This window comes from Mastigoproctus giganteus, chromosome 4 (assembly GCF_048544385.1).
Source record: "Mastigoproctus giganteus isolate SK-2022 chromosome 4, ASM4854438v1, whole genome shotgun sequence".
Classification (NCBI taxonomy): Eukaryota; Metazoa; Arthropoda; class Arachnida; order Uropygi; family Thelyphonidae; genus Mastigoproctus; species Mastigoproctus giganteus.
In genome coordinates, this window is record NC_143578.1 from 17,677,277 (window position 1) to 17,696,893 (window position 19,617).

The following is a 19,617-nucleotide window of genomic DNA, read 5'->3' on the forward strand; positions in this document are numbered from 1 at the left end:
AGCCAAAAAAAAAAAAAAAAAACCCACTTCCACTTCACCCCTCTGTTCGTTCAAAATACCTGCCCAGCTGAGCCTTAAACTTATTTAGGCTATCAACCTCCACTACAAGGGATGGAAGTCTGTTCCACCAACCAACCACCTGCTGGCTAAAGGCAAATTTCCGCACGTCTATCCTACATCTGTCTTTCCTCAATTTGAATTTATGCCCTCTCAGGTGATTATTCTGAGCTAGAGGAAGAATCCCATCAGCATTGAGCATGCTCAAACCATTCAAGGCTTTATACACCTCTATCAGATCACCTCGCTGGTGCTTAGTCTCCAGACACTGTAATTTGCAAAACTTAAGCCTTTCTTCGTAAGAGCAACCCTTTGTTCCATTCACTAATCTTGTTGCCCTTCTCTGTACTCGTTCCAGCAGCTCTACATCCTTCTTGAAATGAGGCCTCCAGACCTGTATACAGTACTCTAGGTGTGGCCTGACCATTGCCTTATACAAGGGAATAATCACCTCCTTATCCCTGCTGGAAAAATTCCTGTATATCATTGACAATACTCCATGAGCTACTCTTGCAGCCTGTCTGCACTGCCCAGAGAACTTCATATCCGCCTGCACAACCACCCCCAAGTCCCTTTCATTCTCTACCACTGTCAGTGTAGTACCAGAGTTGATACGTTGCGCTGGGGTTGCTGTTTCCCATGTGTAGTACTTTGACAAATGTAATGTTAAACTTCATTTGCCACCTCTCAGCCCATCTGCTCAACCTTTCCAGATCCTGTTGCAGCAGCATAGTGTCAGTAGTGTCCTTGACAACCCTGCCAACCTTTGTATCGTCTGCAAACTTGGACATTAAGCTTGATATACCATCAATATCATTTATAAATACAGAAAACAATAATGGACCCAACACTGAGCCCTGAGGGACTCCACTAATAACATTAGTCCACGATGAGCAGTGTTCATTGATTACCACTCTCTGTCTTCTCCCCCTCAACCAACCCTTTGTCCATAGCAGCAATTTGCCTCCAATGTCACACTGCTCCAATTTGTGTAGCAGTCTTCCATGTGCAACAGTATCAAAAGCCTTTCTAAGATCCAAATATATAATATCAAAGCTATTCCCTGCATCCAGTTCTTTTGTGACTGCATCATAGTATCCAATCAAATTGGTCAGGCAAGACTTCCCCTTAACAAAACCATGCTGTGTCCGAGCTATAACTGCAGTCTTGTCTAAATGATCCTGCAGTGCTTCTTTAACCAGTGCCTCCATTAATTTTCCTGGAACAGAAGTTAAGCTGACAAACAAGTCATCTTCACAACAAGTGTGAAGTGGGTGGGAGTATTGTTGTACAGCAAGAATCAGCTGCCTTTCTCTTGAAATTGTGCCCTCACCTGGGAAATGCATTTCAGTAGTCTTTGAAGTACCTGTATGAAGAGCACAGCATTGACTCTCTTCCCTTCAGTTACAAATTCCTTGTGAATCAAATCCTGTTTGTTGGAAAACATGATCAGCATTGTATTGATCCTGCACTTCTGTAAACTTTTTGGGCCTTAGTGATGATTTAAGTCCACTGCATGCTCTGGGTCATACTGAAACCATCTCCAGTGACACTACAATCAAGGAAATTAGGATTGTCTTGACAAGCTTGGATGAAGTCTCATTGCATGATGACAATTTTCGTTGCTTCTGCTCATTGAGGCTGTGTGATACAAATTTTGCACAGACTTTCCTTTTCTCTAAATCTTCATGCAGATTTAGAGAAAAGGAAGGAGATTTAATGATTTATATCCAGTTCATTAGCCATCATTCTGAGGGGTGATGAGTTGGATATGAATAAGATGTCCTCATTTCAAGAGGTTCACAGATGTCCTCTTTGGGTCATGCATACATCCTCACATCCATTTTAAACCGCTTACTTATTCAAACACACCAGTAGGGCTTAATGTTTCATCACTATACAGATTTTCCCAGTTTAAAGCAAACTTTGATATTTGTTCATTGTTTCATTGCAAAATCACGTTATGTTAATGCTGGTTGTTACTTGCAACATGTCAGTCAATCTCTGTACCAACATCTGTCAGAGGAAAATTGAATTGCATCATACTGCTTCAGTTTATTTTCAAACTGACTGCAACAGTACCTGTCCAGAAACTTTATTGCCACACCTCATATATAGAATAGCATTGGAATTGTGATGGCATTTACAAAGCTGAAACTGATCTACCAATAAGAAAGCAACTGAGAAAGCAATTGTTGCTGTTCATGCATGGAACCCCAGTCATAATGTCAGTCCTATGAATACACAAATCATAGGATCTGCCACTCACTTCTATTGCAGGAAATGGTGGAATAAGTTTTCATCACACAGTATCTTAACACTCAACAGCCTTTGAAACAGTACTGATAGGTACAGTACAGAAACAGTTTCTTGTATAAAACCAAGGCTTTAGCAAAATCACCAGATGTCCTGCCTTACTCCAGGACAGCTGAAATACTCTGAGGCCCAAACTAGTTGCCTTCTGATTCAATCAGCAATATACACAATGAGTACCCAGACACATGCTGAGGAAAAGAGAGCATAAATTATCCAAAAACTCTATTATAGATTTATTTATAGTTACAGGTTGATACCACTTCCAAATTATGAGTCATTCTTTTTACTGTATTGCATTAATGACTATAAATAACACCCTGCATTAATGATAAAAATTAAAATAAGGGATACTGATAGCGTAGCAGTTGGATATTTTTACTGTAATTTTTGTAAATAAATAAGTTGTTATTTTGTAGAGGTAAATAAGTCTGTAGAAGTTAACTTGTTTCAGTTTGAGGTGTTTTGGGTCCACCTTTGAAGATGTCAAGAATAGAGATAATTAAATTACAAAAAACAAAACAAAGGGAGTTGCTTCTGAAGGAGGAAGGTATGATTGTTCGTCCTTTCTTTACAGCTTGGCCATAACTGGTGCCATCTGTATTTCTTGTGTTTATTTAATTTGCGAGCAGCACTTCAAAATAGATAGGTATCTGTTGTGCATTTTCTATATATGGTTGGAGCCTACTTCTGTGGTTTTGAAATTTTATTTATTTATTTTTTTTAATTCATCCCAGTTGAAAGAGGGCTTTTATGTTTTATTTACTGTGTATGTGATGTGAGATAAAGGGCATTATACTACATGTTATGTTATTTCAGCTGTTAAAAATAAACTTTTCAGAAGTCTTTTTAAGCAAGTATTGTTCAAATTTGGTTAACAAAGTGTAATGTCTGAAACAAAGCTGTGTGCAATAATTGCTGTGCAATTTCATATGCATATGGTTATTATGAAAGTTTTCGAAAAGGAATATGATGAATGGCAATAAAGACTAGTTTATTTTTAAATATTTTATTTGAAGTATGCAAGGTAAAACTTTTAATATGCTGTAAGTGGATAATTTCAATGAAAAATAAATTTTTCATTGAAATTACTCACTTACAGCATATTAAAAGTTTTTTTCATTGAAATTACAAGGTCTTTAAAGTATCTTTCCAAATGCTATATACTCTAATTGTTTTAAAGACAAATAAGAAGGTAGAATTCCCTCCCCCCATTTCTATTGGTCGTGATGCCTTATTGTACACTATTGCTTCTTGTTATTGTAATTTCCAGTGGCATTCAAAATACAGGTGTCTGATTCGTGTTCCCAATATCTGATAGGATATATTAAATGCATAGCCTGTGAATGTGTACAATACTTGGAAATTATTTCACAACTTGTCCTTGAAGCCTAGGATAATGAAAAAAGCTACCAGCTACTACTGTTTTGGAACATTAAATTCTTCAAATTTTGTTCCCAATAAAAGAACATTTTCTTTCAGAAGATCATATGTACTGTTTGATTCATTTTCAGACACAGAATTGCTTTACTTGGATTTCTAATCCATGATATGATATATTGTTGAAATGTGAAAATGAGTTCTCATCTTAGGTACAGCTGCCTGAGAATGAAGATGGATATGTTGACAAACTTATTGCTGATGTGGCATCTTGGTTTGTCAACATATCTCAAGACTCCATAGTACATATCCTTGTATAAATTCACCTTGATTTTTATGTAAATATATTTTCAGAAAGGTGTATACAATAATTGGATTAAATGTATGCAAATGTAATTTTTGGATGGCTCCAAAGGAAGGCCAAGCAGCAATGGATGACAAGAGAGTACTATATTTAATGGAGCACAGGAAACATTTTAAGAACAAAAATATAGAAAAATATACGATATATGACAGTTTGATTAAAACGGAAATAAGGAAGACAAAACAGACATGGATGGTGGAGAGATGTAAAAGGATTGAATATCTGCAAAATGAGCATAAGGAACATCTAGTCACCAAAGAAGTGAAGGAACTATGCAATATATCAGGAAAGACTGTGCAAGAGGCCACATTCTGAATAAAAACAGGGAAATTGGACAAGCAATAGAAAAAGGATAGATGGCAAGAATATCTGAGGGAACTATACTGCGAAGATGACAGACAACTAGAAAATGACAACACCCAAACACAAGGCGAACATCAATACTTTCTGATGGAAGAATTGGAACAAGCGATAAGTCAATGAAAAATAACAAAGCAACTGGCATTGATAACATTCCAGCCAAAATTCTCAAAATACCTTGGAATAAGAGGAAAACAGCCCCTCAGTATTTTCAATGGAGGGAAATTACCCCTGGGCTTTCTGAGATCCATCTTTATTTCCATACCAAAAAAGGCAAGAGCAGCAAAATGTGCAGACTACAACACAATAAGCCTCCATGAAAGTCCTCTTGAAGGTAATTCTATGCAGAATTGAAGGCAAGATTCAAGAACAAATTGGAAAAAAACCAGATGGGTTTTAAAAGGGGGGTAGGCAAAAGAGAAGCAATATTTTCTCTGAATATACTGGCAGAAAGAGCAATTGAACAGCAGCAGAACCTATTTGTCAGCTTCATTGACTTTAACAAAGCATTTGATTGCTTGAAACATGATATCCTCTTCCAGCTCTTGAACAATCTAAACATCAATCCCAAGGAAATAAGGATACTATGGTTACTATACCTTTGAGCAAGAAGCAGCAATCACTGTAGAGGGGGAAAACAGACTAGGAACAAATCCAGAAAGGAGTGAGGCAAGGATGCATGTTGTCTCCTATGCTGTACAATTTCTATGCTGAAACCATTATAAATCTAATAAAGGATTCTAAAGAAGGAACTGCTGTTAATGGTTCAGTAACCTGCAATATGCAGATGATTCTGTCCTCATTGCAACATCAGAGGAAAAGCTACAAACCTCAACAAAGTGGTAACAGCCAGTGAACAGATAGGCTTAACAATTAATGCCAAAAAGACCAAAATTATGGTCATAAACAAAAAATACCTTGCCTGGAATCAAAATATGTTGTGGCAACTCCCCCTTCAAACAAGTGAATAGCTTTAAATATCTAGGGAAGATCTTTACTAATAATGATGACCAAGGCACAGAAATTATAAGCAGAATTGGTATGGCTAAAGAGGTATTTAAGAACTTCCTCTGTGACACGAAACTGGATATTCAGGAAAGATATCGAATGGCCAAATGCTACGCATTGAGCACTCTACTATATGGATGAGAGACCATATGGGTCATGCGGAAGGCAGGAAACTGGAAGCCTTTGAGATGTGATGCTCAGAAGAATGCTCAAAATTCCATGGACAGATCGGGTCACCAATGAACAGGTCCGTAAGAGGGCAAGGACCACAAGGACACTACTAACTACAATTGCAAAGAGAAAGACTGCCTACTTTGGGCATATTATAAGAGGCCCACAATATGACCTGCAGAGACTAATCCTGAAAGGGAAGATTAAAGGCAAAAGAGCAAAAGGAAGACCAAGAAAAGTGACTTGATAATATTAAAGAATGTACAGGGGGTCTTACGACAGAAGAACTATTTCACAAAGCAAAAGACAGTTGCCTGGAAAATGTTGGTCTCCAATGTTCAAATTGAACACAGAACCTGAATAAGAAGAATCTATAAACATAATGTAGTACTGATATTGGCAATGTCATGAATTAAATTCCTTGGGGGGGGGGAGAAGATATGTTGAATTCTGCTGAAGAAAATGATGGTTCACCTTGCAATCACAGAGACTGGTATTTTCTCTGAATAGTCAGTTTAACTTCTTTGGTGGGTCAAGTATGTGAAGTGCTTATAAGGTGATCATTGTATTCAAAAAATGATCCATAGCCAGATGGCATAAGGATAGCTTACGTTATTGCTTATTTATTATTATAACCCTATGACTATCCCATTTACTTTATGGGAGAAAATAGTGCTTGGACAATCATTTTATTTGTATGTAAGGGTTTAAAATGTAAACAATATGGAACATATAAAAAAATTAGTTTGCTTTCTGGTTAACCAAATGACATCCATGTACTCCTAAGAAGCAGGATATATGCAGAGGCAAATGTATTAAGTCCAAAGTTCAGTTTGATAATCAAGTATGCAAAGGAGGTCATGATCTTAGTCTTCTGTGGTTAGTCATTGAACCTGTGAGCATATTTTAGGAATTCTCTGTGTTTTGTGATGTATTGAGATGCATTTTGTTTACAATATTTGGCAAAGACGTGTTTTAAGAAACTGTTCTTGGCTAAATTTAGCTTTTTTTTTTCTCTTTAAGTATGAAAGATTTACAGGTTTCTGGTTATTTCAGAGGGAATTTAATTGAGGTTTACTGTAGCAGACTTGAGTTTTACCAAGTAATCTTATGGAGGAGATTGAGGTCCAGAATATATCTCTCAAATGACATAGTTTAAAATAGTGAAAAAGCTGTCTGTGATAAATCAGTATGCATCTACATTCAATCCACTAATTGTTGAAAATGACAGATACAATGAAGTAATTGGATATATAAGTATCTAATCATATCCAAATTTTGGAATATTCTTTAATTTCTGCAACATTTAAGAAGGATAACTGCATTTTCATGGCAATCATAAACCATGTAATTTGACAGATATTAAGTTTTCATTATGTATATGTAGATTAACATTCTTGTCATTTTTAGCAATATACAAATGATTTGTCCTGTCCATTTAAAATTGCATGAAAATAGCCTGCGAATAGGTTTGCTTTCTAGGTTTGCTTTCTCGTTATGTTTGACAAAAACTGTTGGTGTGTGATAAAATTAGTTTTCACAAAAAACTTCCCAAGATAAAAAGGAATTTATAGAGACATTTGCACTATGAGCAGGATCTCTCTCTTTCTCTCTCTCTCTCTTACATTGAAATAACTTTGGATTGCATATATGATGCACTGCTGTCTTAGCAGAAAAAGCTGATCAAGCTATGTGCTAATGTTTATTTTCATTGTAAATAGAGTAACACAAGATTGTTATACTGAAATAATTCTTGCCACTACCAGTGAAACATAAGAAATAAAACCATTAAAATATAGTGAAAAATTTTTAAAGAATAAAAAACTGAAACATAGAAATAAAGCAATAGGAATATACCAATAAATGATAAAAGCAGTAAAAACAAAATATACACAAAGAAGCTTTTGGAGATATGTACTCATTTATCAATGTTAAAGAAGTGTAGTATTTTTCAACCTTAAAAGTAATATGGCATACCATCATTGTATTGCAGAGAACATGTGACAAATTAATGTAGATCATGAATTGTGACTAGGAGAGATAAAAATGGGGAGTTTTTTCTTTTTTTACATTTATTTATTTGTTTATTTTTTGTGAGATCATAGGCTTTGTTATTGTCTCTTGGAGCATGAGGGAACCAAGCCAATTTTTGCATGTTCTACTATTGCTGATCATTATTGATGCAAACAGATATTAATCGTAACTCACATCTCAACGTTGAAATTTTAGCCTGGACACATTTTTGCCATTACTCCTGGTTAGAGGTGCTTTTGGCATACCAACATTTTAGTTCTCTGCAATATTGGTATGCCACACTACTTTTCTTTACATTTATAAAATAGCACATTGTTCCAAAAGCTTCACTGTGTATATTTTGTTTTTGATTTTAATCATTTTTATTATTTATTTGTGTATTCTTGTTGCTCTTATTTATATTTTAGCTGGTGCCTCCATAGCCAGGTGGGCAGGAGCAGCAGTGCGTAGCATACGCTTCTTGATCAGACCGGGGTTTGAGCCTGTGACCACCAAATATGGAGGTGCGGAAAGGTCAGGGAATGACCGCCGCATATTCCTGGAACAATATGGCCTTAGTTGCTAATGCTCCTAAAAACCAAATAACAAACATATTTTAGCTTTTATTCTTTAAAAATTATTCACTATTTTTTAGTAAAATTTTATTTCTTACATTTCATTACTTATCTCAACACACAAGGCCTTTTTTGCTAATAAGATTATTAGTTCTTATTGCAAAATTTGTTCATTTTTAATATAAACCATTTTTCAATCTGTCATTTCTAATGCAATCTATGAAATAATTATGAAACTATCAGCTGAATAAGTAGAATTTAAAACAAAAAGTGGCATTAATTTAGAAATATGTAATAAATGTGTTTTTCAGTATATTATAATTCATTATTGTTTTGACATCCAAACACAGGAAAAACTCATTAATTCGGTATCGGATAATTCGACAGCCCGGTTATTTTGAAGTGGATTAAATTTTCCTGTCAACAGAATAAGGTTTTGTATGCTTTTTAATTCAACAATATTTGATTATGTTGAAATACGGTTAATTTTTAATTCAGAAACAATATTTGATTCCTTCAACTATTAAAACAGTTGTATTTCAAAATAATGTCTGAAATTAGTTGGTTGTCTGAATTAGTTGGATCAGTGATGCCTCTTTGTGCATGTGTAAGTGAAAATGGACCATGCAGTCCCGTGTGGAGTACATCTCAAGGTGTGGTCATTGAGAGCAAATATCACTTTGTGAAGGAGTCTAGAGTTTAATCAAGTCTGCTTTTTGTGTAAAATGAATCGTGGATGAGTGTTGGCTGTAAAATAATATGAGCTACCTATATTAGATACTTCCCAAATTCTGTGGGCCACGTATCAATAACCAGATGAATATTGATTAAACACTCCTTCAGACATTTTTCGGAGCAATATGGCCTTAGTTGCTAATGCTCCTAAAAACCAAATAACAAACAACAACAATAACAGACATTTTTGAAGTGTAAATTCTGTTAACTTCATTAGTAAATGAGTACAGCCTTAAACAAATGCATCATAAGTAAACTGCACTCTAAAAGAATTGCATACCAGATAATAGTTTTGCTGTTGTAAACTAACACTATTGAAAAACTGAAGCTACTTGGCAACAACAGAAACAAAAACCGTTCTGTTTTAAAAGGGTAAAACACCTTACTGCATGCAAATCAGACAAAAATAGTTGGATCAGTGAAGTTTACATAATCATGTGTGCCTGAATTTAAACAATTTCTGTTTCTGCTCTCCAGTGAAACAAAGTATTTGTAATCTAGCTTGTATAATTATATGCCAAGAAATGGTCGATTCAGTTGTCTTTATAAAAATCAGCTGAAATATTTCCTTAGCAGATATCAGTGCTATAAGAAATATATAGTTGTAACCTTGGGTGTCATATTCATACCTGCCAACTCTCCAGATTTATGATGCAGAATCCATCTTTTTTTTTTTTTTAATTTTTTTTAATGTGCTTTGACCCATTCTCTGTCTTGCCATTGTAACAGTTTTCTCCACTTTTCTCTTGCCATTGTAACAGTTTTCTCCACTTTTCTATTTTTTTTGTTTGGAAAAAAAAAATAAATAAATAAAACTATGGCTTTGCCATTAAATTTGGATATTTTTTTGATAACTGATTGTCAGGTGTGCTGGCCTGTTTTGCATGAAGTATGTGGAAGAAACACTTGGTGTTTTCTGTTATATATTACTGCAGTGCTTTATTGTAGTTTGTGTGTGTGTGTGAAGGTAATTAACAATGTCCTTCACTGAGATTCCAGAGAATTAAAGGAACAACATTTGCTTTGTGTATTGTATAAAGGTGTGATTTTCAATTTCGAGCCGTGGTATAAACACTATATAATCAAACATCTGCAAACAAAAATGCATCAGGACAATGTGTACAGTGTCAAAAGAATTGCAGAAATATATGTAGCATCTTACAGCGAAGATGATACTGTCATGCATGTTGAATGTTTATTTGCTTCATTTATTGTAGAGCATAATCTTCCTCTGAGTTTTGTTAAACCTACAAGAGGATTCTTTGGAATTGTTTTCTGATAATGAAGTGGCAAAAAGTAATGTAGTTGTGGAAGAACAAAAACATTAGGCATGGTTAATGAAATTGCAGAGAAAAGAGGTAGTGGTGATCCTGAAAAATGTGCTGTTTTCAGTTGCTACAGATGGAAGTAAACAGTTTAATACTAAACTATATACCATTTGCAGTGATTTACTTCCTAAAAAAAAATCACATTAGATTGAAAACAGGATTGCAAGGGGTGATCACATGGCACAATGTTTGGCATCTTCCTCTGAACAGCCTGAAAGCATGTGGCATTCCTTTTAAAAACTGTACACTTAGTGTTGTATTTACTCTTTGCACTTAGTGTTGATGATGTCCTTGTAATGGTAGACCTAAAAACTGGAGTAGCAAGGGCATTAAAAGAGAAAATTGAGCACTTTGTGGTAATAGGTTGTCCCTGTCATCTCATTAATTTGTGTGCTGAAAAGGATCTGCATGCCTTCCTGTGAAAGAGTGAATATTTGGCAGGTGTTATTACATCGAGAGAGAGAGAGAGAGAGAGAGAGAGAGAGAGAGAGAGAGAGATTTTAACAGTTGAATGAATTAATGCAAGCCACTGAAGTAAACAGATTTTGAAGCATGTGTGTTTGCTGTTTTTGGGTAAATTTTTAAGTAGGCTGGTAGAACATAGGCAATTTCTGACAGATCTAAAGAAGAGGTTAGAACTGGTGAGAAAAACCATACAAAACTTTTCCTTTTTGAAAAGGACAACAAGTGATCACTAGTGAGTGCTACTCACTGATGTCCAAATCCAATTCTTGAGCCAAAAGAAGTTTTGAAAGAAGACAAATTAATGAACTCCTTGAGAAAAACTTCTTGTGAAAGCAATCGTGAACAGGCCAAGCAAGCTGATAATTCTAGTCGTGTTATCTCATGTGTATGGAAAGTCTGTTCAAGTTCTTCTCTTCGGGTTTGAATAAAACAGTTTACTTGTTTTATTCAAATGTTATGCCAACATTTGAAAATCAGAATAAAGCCCTTCAATCCATTATACCACACATTAAGGTCATTACTCCTAGATACGTTGAAGAATGTAATCTGTAAACTTGTTATGCCAACAGTTTTAAAATCTTTCATTTTGGAAATAAATTACCAGATTACAAAAAATTAGAAGGATGATTCTGGCTTTGTGATATACATTTCTACTGTCAAGTTTGTGGAGAGTCTAAGGGAAGAGAAGTTTCTTTTCTTTTGTTTGGTGAGGATGTGTTTTATTGCAACTAAGTGTGACTACATTCTACACAAGTTCCTATTGAAAAATTGTTCTTATAAATGCCAACATAGTACAGATTTAATCAATTGGCTATACATCATTTAAAATTTTTTGTGGCAGATTTCTAATACTTCATTCCAATTAAGAGGCTCCAATAACAATATGAGTTCCGTATTGTTATTTTTCATCACTGCCTCCCCGTGCCAGGAGTGGATAATTTCCATGCCTGCTACCGTCCTTGGATGTGGTAGCCATTTCTTAGGCTCCCTCTCCGGAATAGTACTCCGATTCCCTATTACTTTTTAATGTCATCGAAGATAAAGAAATAGCTGAAGCAATTAGAAACTACTAATGCTATTATGAAAGGAAGAATTTATGTACAGCAATACTTGATTGGAGAGCTGGCAAGTGCACAAGGAAGCTTGAAATTAACAGAAAAAAAGATCAAGATGCTCGTGATCTTTTTTTTTTTTTTTACTTAACATTTCTGAAGAGGGCAAATTCTTCAACAGTATCTTGAAGTAATCATAATCATAATTGATATTTTATGTCTAACAGAGAAATCTTAGGTAAGTTAATGTTCAAAATCACAATGTACTGGTAAGCAATCCTGTGGCTTTTTTTTTATATATATATGTGAAATGCATGTGTTGTCAGTAAAATTTAATTCCAAGTCCAAAGTGTGGATTTTAAAAAGCTTTCTTCCCCCCCCCCCCCCCAAATCTGCTTTCCTTATTCTTAAGGTTACTGATTTCCAGGTTTTTGAAGGTCAAAAGTTGGCAGGTATGCATATAGTTGACTGCCATTGCAAATTGCTTTGGAAATGCTTAGTTTGCAGACAAGATGTGCAATATAAAAGTAAAAAAAAACTATATAGTAGTGGCTAAGTGTCAACCATTTTTGAATTGAATGGTAACTGCTTCTGGAAGTAGAGACATCCCTGACATGTGCATTTAGGTAATAGCTGCAAAGTAGAGCAAAAAAAAAAAAAAGTGAGGAATCACTTTCTGACCTCAGTTGCTCCTTCTTACACACAAACACCCATTCTTTTTCTTTGTGCTTGAATTGCTTATGAGTTGTGATCTTATTGTTAAAATAATAGACAAATTAGATGAGTTTGACAGGGAAATATAAGACATTTTCAAAGCAAGGTGGTCAAATTTTGATACCTTTAAACAGATGATCTTAAGCGTTTCAATGAAAAAAAAAAAAATTTTTTTTTAACCATATTCTGAGGCAACTTTCTTCTACTATAAATAAGAAACAGCTTAATACATTTTACATGCAAACATTATAGTACAAAAGTATGCAGTTATACTGAAAGAGTGATTTCTGCTTGCAATAATCAGCATATGTTTTCCCTAGCTTGTATGTTATCAACCTCACTGTTATGTGCCACATAAATGAGGTACAATGGGTTCCTGTTATTGGTAATCACTATTCTCACTTGATGTTGCATTGAAAACTTATGTATCAGAATGTGTAGGTAGTGCAATATTAGTTTTTTTTTTAATAAAAGACCCCCTTTTAATCTGCCTATTCCCCAAGATAATTTGCTCTGCTGCACAAACTTCTCCCAATGATGCTTCCAATTCAGTATTTTGTAATTTGAAGGTAATTTGTGTTTTCATGATTTGAATTAGCAAACTTTTCTTGTGTTATGTTATATTAAAACTATCATTCTTGTAAAGATGGGTAATAAAAAAAAAAACATTTTCAAAGTTATGTGAGGCACTGCATTTTTCTCTCTGCTCAATTTGAGGAAGCTATCAAGCAAATGTGAAATGCCACTGAATGTTTATACTCCCAAGAGATGTAATTTTTAAGATTTGTTATTCTTGACTTGGTTTATGGCCTGGCAGAGCTTTATTTTTGAAGTTACTTTGCTTTTTCTGAGAATCTGTTCACTCAATCTTTAGTATTATATTGCAGATATATAATGATAAAAGATTTATGTCCAGTATTGAATTATATGAATTAGGACCAATTCCTTTATTTTAGATTTTTTTTATTTATTACGTTTTTGAAATTTTCATTACAGCATCTTCCTTTTATTTTTTTTCACCATAAAAGCTTAAAATTAAATAGCTTATTTGCTAGGATATAAACCACCCACAAATATAATCTGCACTCCCAAAATTATACATGGTTCTTGGGTTGAGGGAGGGAATTTAAGCACTTATCTACTTTTGTTACATACCTTTGCACTAGCTGATACTTGCTTTGAACTTTCTATAAGACAAAACCAGATGGTTAAATTTTTGGTGCTTTTAATTGAATGATTTCTGACCAAGATTCATACCACCCTTTTTTCTTGCAGAAAAGAAAGAGGGTGTTCATCAATTTCTGGTTGCCTACCATGTTTAGGCCTTCTGAAGCTTAGCTTTGTGGAAACTGTTTACTATGGTTTATTTTTCATAAACAACCAACAGTACACTTTTGATTCATCATCTCCAGACTTCCTAGCAGCTTCTCTTCTGCTGCTGTTCATTTCTGTGTGTTGCACAGTAATTATTTTGAAGTGGCCATTGTAAGCATGTCATAGTCCTTTTAGTTTGTACATTTAGTTTCAGTATGGTTTCCCATTCACAATTTTTACCATAGCACTAACATATCTTATATTTACAGCCCTGTTAAAAACATGTTGATGGGTCTAACTATGGTGATTAAAAAAAAAATAATAATAAAATGCATGTACATAACACTGTTCTGCTTTTATTTACTTCAGTGCCAGATGCATTGTGAAAGCCATAAATATAGAATGCTTGAAAAATATAGTAAATAAAATTTAGATGCATCAAATTATAAATGTCTTGTGCTGATGACTGTCAGCTCTGGGAGTTTGAAATATGAATCCCTTGTTATACATTAGTGCCAAACTCATTACATCAGAATACTAAGCTGTCGTTCAAGATTCTATGTGCAACAATCTGAACAACCTCAGAGTAAGCAGGCTTCATGTTGCTCCATCCAAGTTGCATACATTACATAAAACAAGTTCATTCATATTTTGCAATTATTGAGAAGCTGTAAAGATCTTAAAAAAAAATTAGGTATGATATATTTCCATTAGGACATTGACAGATGCTGACATTGATTCAAATTGAGTTTACATTGATGTAACATTTTTAAATGAGGAATCTAAAGGATTTGTTGTAACAAATGATGTAACTTTACAAGATCCAGATGATCCAATGAGTTTTTTTTTTTTCCCCCCCTTAAAGGACTGTTTGTAAGCAACACCCTGACTCCAGAAGAATAGATTTAGGAGTGAAAAAAAGACCACACCTTAAAAAAAAGTGTATTGAAGTAGGAGTTACTTAAAGAAGTAACTACTGTGAATGGTAAAGAGAAGGGCTTTTGCTTTCATAATGGTGACTACAGTGAGACTAACTTATGCTATCTCCATTACTGTTCGATCTGGGGGGGGGGAAATGGAGGCATTGGAAGAGAGAGCAGAAGGAATTGTTTTAAATGGAGTAGTCATCAATAATATTTGCTATGCTGATGATACAGTTATCATTGCAGCAAGTGATTCTGATTTTCACACACTCATGGAAATAGTTAATGCAGAAAGTAATAAGATGGGTTTTTGAATAAATCCCAGTAAGACTAAATGGATTGTGTTGGTCCCAAGAATTATACAAATCTCACATTTATGGTCAGTGGGAGACTGATTGAAAAAGTTGATAGTTATGTCTATGAAGGGAAATTAATGACAAAGGGGATGATTCCACTGAAATTAAGAGTTGAAATAGCAAGAATGGTCATTTTGCAAAATGAAAGGTGTTAATCTAAATCTTTGACTAAGAATAATGGAGTGCTACATCTGATCCACACTACTCTATGGTTGTGAGACTTAGGCATTAAAGAAAGCAACAAATAAGAAATTTGTGGCATTCAAGATATACATGTATACAATAATATTACTTATTCCACGGACAGTGAAAGTTACAAATGTGGAGGTGTTGAGATCAATCAGCTGAGAAAGGAAATTGCTGTCTCTAATCAAGAAACGAAAAACTTTTTTTGGTCACATTATGAAACGTCAAGAAAAGTATGCAGTGCCACAAATCATTCTGACTGGAAGAATTAATGGTAAAAGGAAGAAGAATATCTTGGCTGGATAATTTGAAGGAATGGATGGGCAAAACTGTGGAACAGTTATTTCATGATGTTTACAACAGATGCTGATCTCCAACCCCAGATGAGACAGCAACCTATGATGATGACTAATGTTATTAGTAAAGTTCCCCAGGGTACAGTGATGGACCCATCCTTGTTATCAATATTTATTAATGATATTGATGAGGGTATACCAGGCTTAATGTGTAAGTTTGCAGATGATACAAAAGGTTGGCACAGTGGTTAATCACAGTAATAAAAGTAAGTTACTACCACAAGCTCTAGAAACATTAAGCCAATGGGCTGAGAAATGGCAGATGAAGTTTAACAATGACAAATGCAAAGTACTATGTATGGATAGCAGTAATCCCAGCATAATGTACCAACTGTGTGGTACCTACACTCAGAATAGTGGAAAATGGAAAAAAAAAAAAAAAAAAACCTGGAGATAATTTTACAGTCAAATATGAAGTTCTCTGAGCAGTGGTGCCAGGACAGCTCATGGGGTATTGTCAATGATGTACAGGAAGTTTACTAGCAGTGATAATGGGGTGATTATCCTATTGTATAAGTAAATGGTTGGGCTGAATCTTTGAGTATGGCATATTTCAGATCTGTCTGGTGGCCCCATTTCAGGAAGGATGTAGATCTGCTGGAATGGATGTAGAGAAGGAAAATGATACTGTATTTTTTTCACAAACAACCTTTCCAAGTACATGATTGAGGTGAGTGATTCTCTAGGTACTTCATATCAAAACTTGGTAATGGTATCTTTTTCCAATTTCTCTCTCATGGCCATTGTCAGCATTGTATTGGTTGGATTACCATTCTAAATCTTTTGATGTCAATATTTGCTCAGACTGTCAGTAAAATTATTCTTATAGTAACGAATTCCTTAATTCCATACTCCACCTTAATCTTGTCCTTTATCTAAACTTTGGTTTTCCAGTTGCATATTGCAATTGGCTTGCATCCATCTCTCCAGGTTCATTTTATGTCTGCATGAAAGCTTTCAGCAATTGCAAAGTAGTTTTCCAATAAATCAGTCCAAACTAGATTTTGAACAGGCTAACAGTAAAAAAAAAGTCTCCTTGTCCAAACAGTAGTCAAGCATTCTGGTCTCTTGCCAGTGCTATTGCTTCATCTTTTGACCATCTCTACTTTCACCTATGTTAAAACCCTGATTGTTCTATTGCCATCTCAGCTAAAGATTAAGCTGACGTACCAGCATCATACTTTTCTTCTAACTCTTGTATTGATGATCTTGGTAAATCACCTCCTAACGTTCCCAGTATATGCCACTCATGCCTCCTGTAGTCTTCCATCAAAAGGATGTCAGAAAAATTTTGAATAGTCTTGATGCCAAGCAGGTCCTGATCATATTTCTCCACTCTTTCTCAAAACCTGTTCTCCTCGGCTTACACTCAATCTGTGTCGCCTTTTTTACACCTTATCTATTCCACTGGTGTTTTATCTTCTGCTTGGAAATTTACTTATATCCAGCTTGTTCCTAAAAACAAATGACAAATCCCTCCCATCCAGTTATCGTTCCATTGCACTTACATCCACTCTTTCTAAAGTAATGGTGAAATCCATTAACTGCCAGCTCCTAAACAATCTTAATTTTTCATCTGATCAGTGATTGCCAATATGGAAATAATTACATCAGTGTTGATCCACTGGTTACTTAAGTTATCCACCTGTGGACAAATTCAGTGGGAAAGTTTTGTGAAACTGAAGCAGTTGCTCTTGACATTTCAAAGATTTGATTGTTTGGCATAAAGCACTTCTAAATTAGCTTCCACCTGAGGGATTGGAGACTTTTGTAATTGGGTATCCAGTTTCTCTCTTACTGCTCACTTCAGGCAATAGTAGATGGCTTTGTCTTCTAACTTCTCCACTAATGCTGGTGTTGCCCAAGATTAATTTCTTTCTCTCACTCTTTGCCTCTTGTATATTATGACCTATCCATGGAAATCCTATGCATAGTTTTGTTGAAGATAGCAGATTTTATTCCATCTTACAGTTTGAGAAACCTTGACCTCCACAAACAGCTTCAACTCCTGGAATATCCACTACCAGTTCTTGAAATGCTAATCTTCGGGTAATTCTCCAGTGTGGCAAAGATAACTCAGTTCATTTCAGTCCATGTAAAACTAAGTCCTGTCTTATATCTCACAAAAAAGGATTCTTCTCCTATGCTTATCTTCAATGCTATTCAAATTTCTAGACAAGATCACATCTGTATTATGGATTACCCTAAGCCGGGTGGGCAAAGTGCCTACCTGGCAACCCAAAGGTCGTGGGTTCAAATCCCGCCTCGGGCTTGGATCAAAGTACTGCAAAAACCTTGGGAGGTGCATTATGGCCACAAAAGCCGATGTGCCAATAACTACCCAAAAAAAAAAAAAAAACCCTAAGTTCTAATCTCCCTTGGCATAAGCAAATTACAAATATTGCTTCCACTGCATCTAAAAACTGGGTTTTATCTTTCAGTCTGCATTACTTTTCTTCTAATCAGCTACTCAACTCTGTACAAATCTGAAATCTGCCTTATGGAATATTCTTCCTACATCTGGGCAATACCCCATAACCTCTCTTAGGCTTCTAGATTCTATTCAAAACAGGTCAGTTAGGTTAATTAATGACCCGTTTCTTAAAGTTTCTTCACTCTCTGTCTCATAGATATTGTTTCTGCTGCATGCCTTTTCCATAGATACTTCCATGGGTACTGTTTTTCTGAATTGGCTACTCTAATTCCCCTTCTCTTCCAAACCAGTTTGAACATGTGCCAACACTAGTCAACATCCACTTACTGTCCAACTTAACTCACAGAATCAACCTTTCGTCTTCCTCATTTTCCCCTGCACCTTCCATTTTCTGGAACAACCTCTTTTCATACATAATTTTCTAGAAAATTACAATATATAAAAAAATTTGCATCTAATATCTTCTTTCATGTTTTCAACCTTCAGTGCATGCACAGTACTAAATCCTATTGGTTCTAATACCGTTTGTGTTTAGGGTAAAAACCACAGACCTTCGAAGAGTCTGAAGACAGCCAACACTTGGTGACATTTGCAAAAGGACACCTGTATAAAAAAAAAAAAAAAACACTTTGAATATGTGGGCCACAGAGCTAGGCAACTGAACATCTTAAAGGGGTGGGGGGAACCTTGTTGAGTTCTATGAAGCTATGAGAGGAATGGAGGTGCAATTTTTGCTGTTATAAATGGTACTATAGTTCATAAATTCATTGTTATTAAATTATGCACAAAGAGATGGACTGGTTTGTAGGAAGTTTTCATTTAGCCAGTGAGCTGTTAATTACTGAATTAAGTTATTTCCATGGGTAGTTGAGGATGAAAGCTTTTTATATATTTAGTTTTTATTATTTAAATATTTTTAATTATTTTATTTTTTTGGCATGGAGTTAAAGCTTCTTTGCACTATATGGTTGATACTAATACTAAAAAAAGTATGGCTTATATCCAAGCAAATACAGTAATTTTAATGTGTGTGTGTGTGTGTGTGTGTGTGTGTGTGTGTGTGTGTGTGTGTGTGTGTGTGTGTATATATATATAAAAATCATGGCTGTACTATAAGTAACTGAAGGCATGTGAAAATCATCTGATGTTAGTTCCTGAGCTCCTTTGGTTGGAAGGAAAATAGTTAAGTAATTATGGCCACTGTTTTTTGTCAGATACTTTTTTTTTTTAAGGAATAGTGAAATGACTTAACAGTGTTCTGCTTTATTTGTGGAGTTCCTATAAGGAGCTTTCAGGATATGTGAACTCTTTATAGGAATCTTGATATGTCCTAACAATTGTGCAACTGCTGTACACCTTTTCTTGCTCTTCATATCTGTATTAACCTTTGTAATAATTTTCCTCCCATTGAAACACCTTGCTTAAATGTCTTTTCCCTTATTTTGTGAGTCAGATAGCTTCCCATGTGAGCTTTTTGGGACACCTTAAAAAAAATAAACCGTGGTGAAACAAT

At 35.0% G+C, this 19,617-nt stretch overlaps 1 protein-coding gene across 8 annotated transcripts in view; it reads left to right on the forward strand.

Annotated features, from left to right (window-relative positions):
* Window positions 1–19,617, forward strand: part of LOC150086442 (prominin-1-A-like) — a 378,392-nt gene that overhangs the window by 337,883 nt on the left and 20,892 nt on the right. The window contains exon 24 of one of the 8 annotated variants that reach the window (XM_090372589.1): window positions 8,592–8,674. The exons of the other annotated variants lie outside the window; for them this stretch is intronic. Within the exon in view, the coding sequence (XP_090228715.1) occupies window positions 8,592–8,652 (61 nt within the window). The 3' untranslated portion in view covers window positions 8,653–8,674. The remainder of the gene's footprint in view (window positions 1–8,591; window positions 8,675–19,617) is intronic. 8 annotated transcript variants of the gene reach the window in all.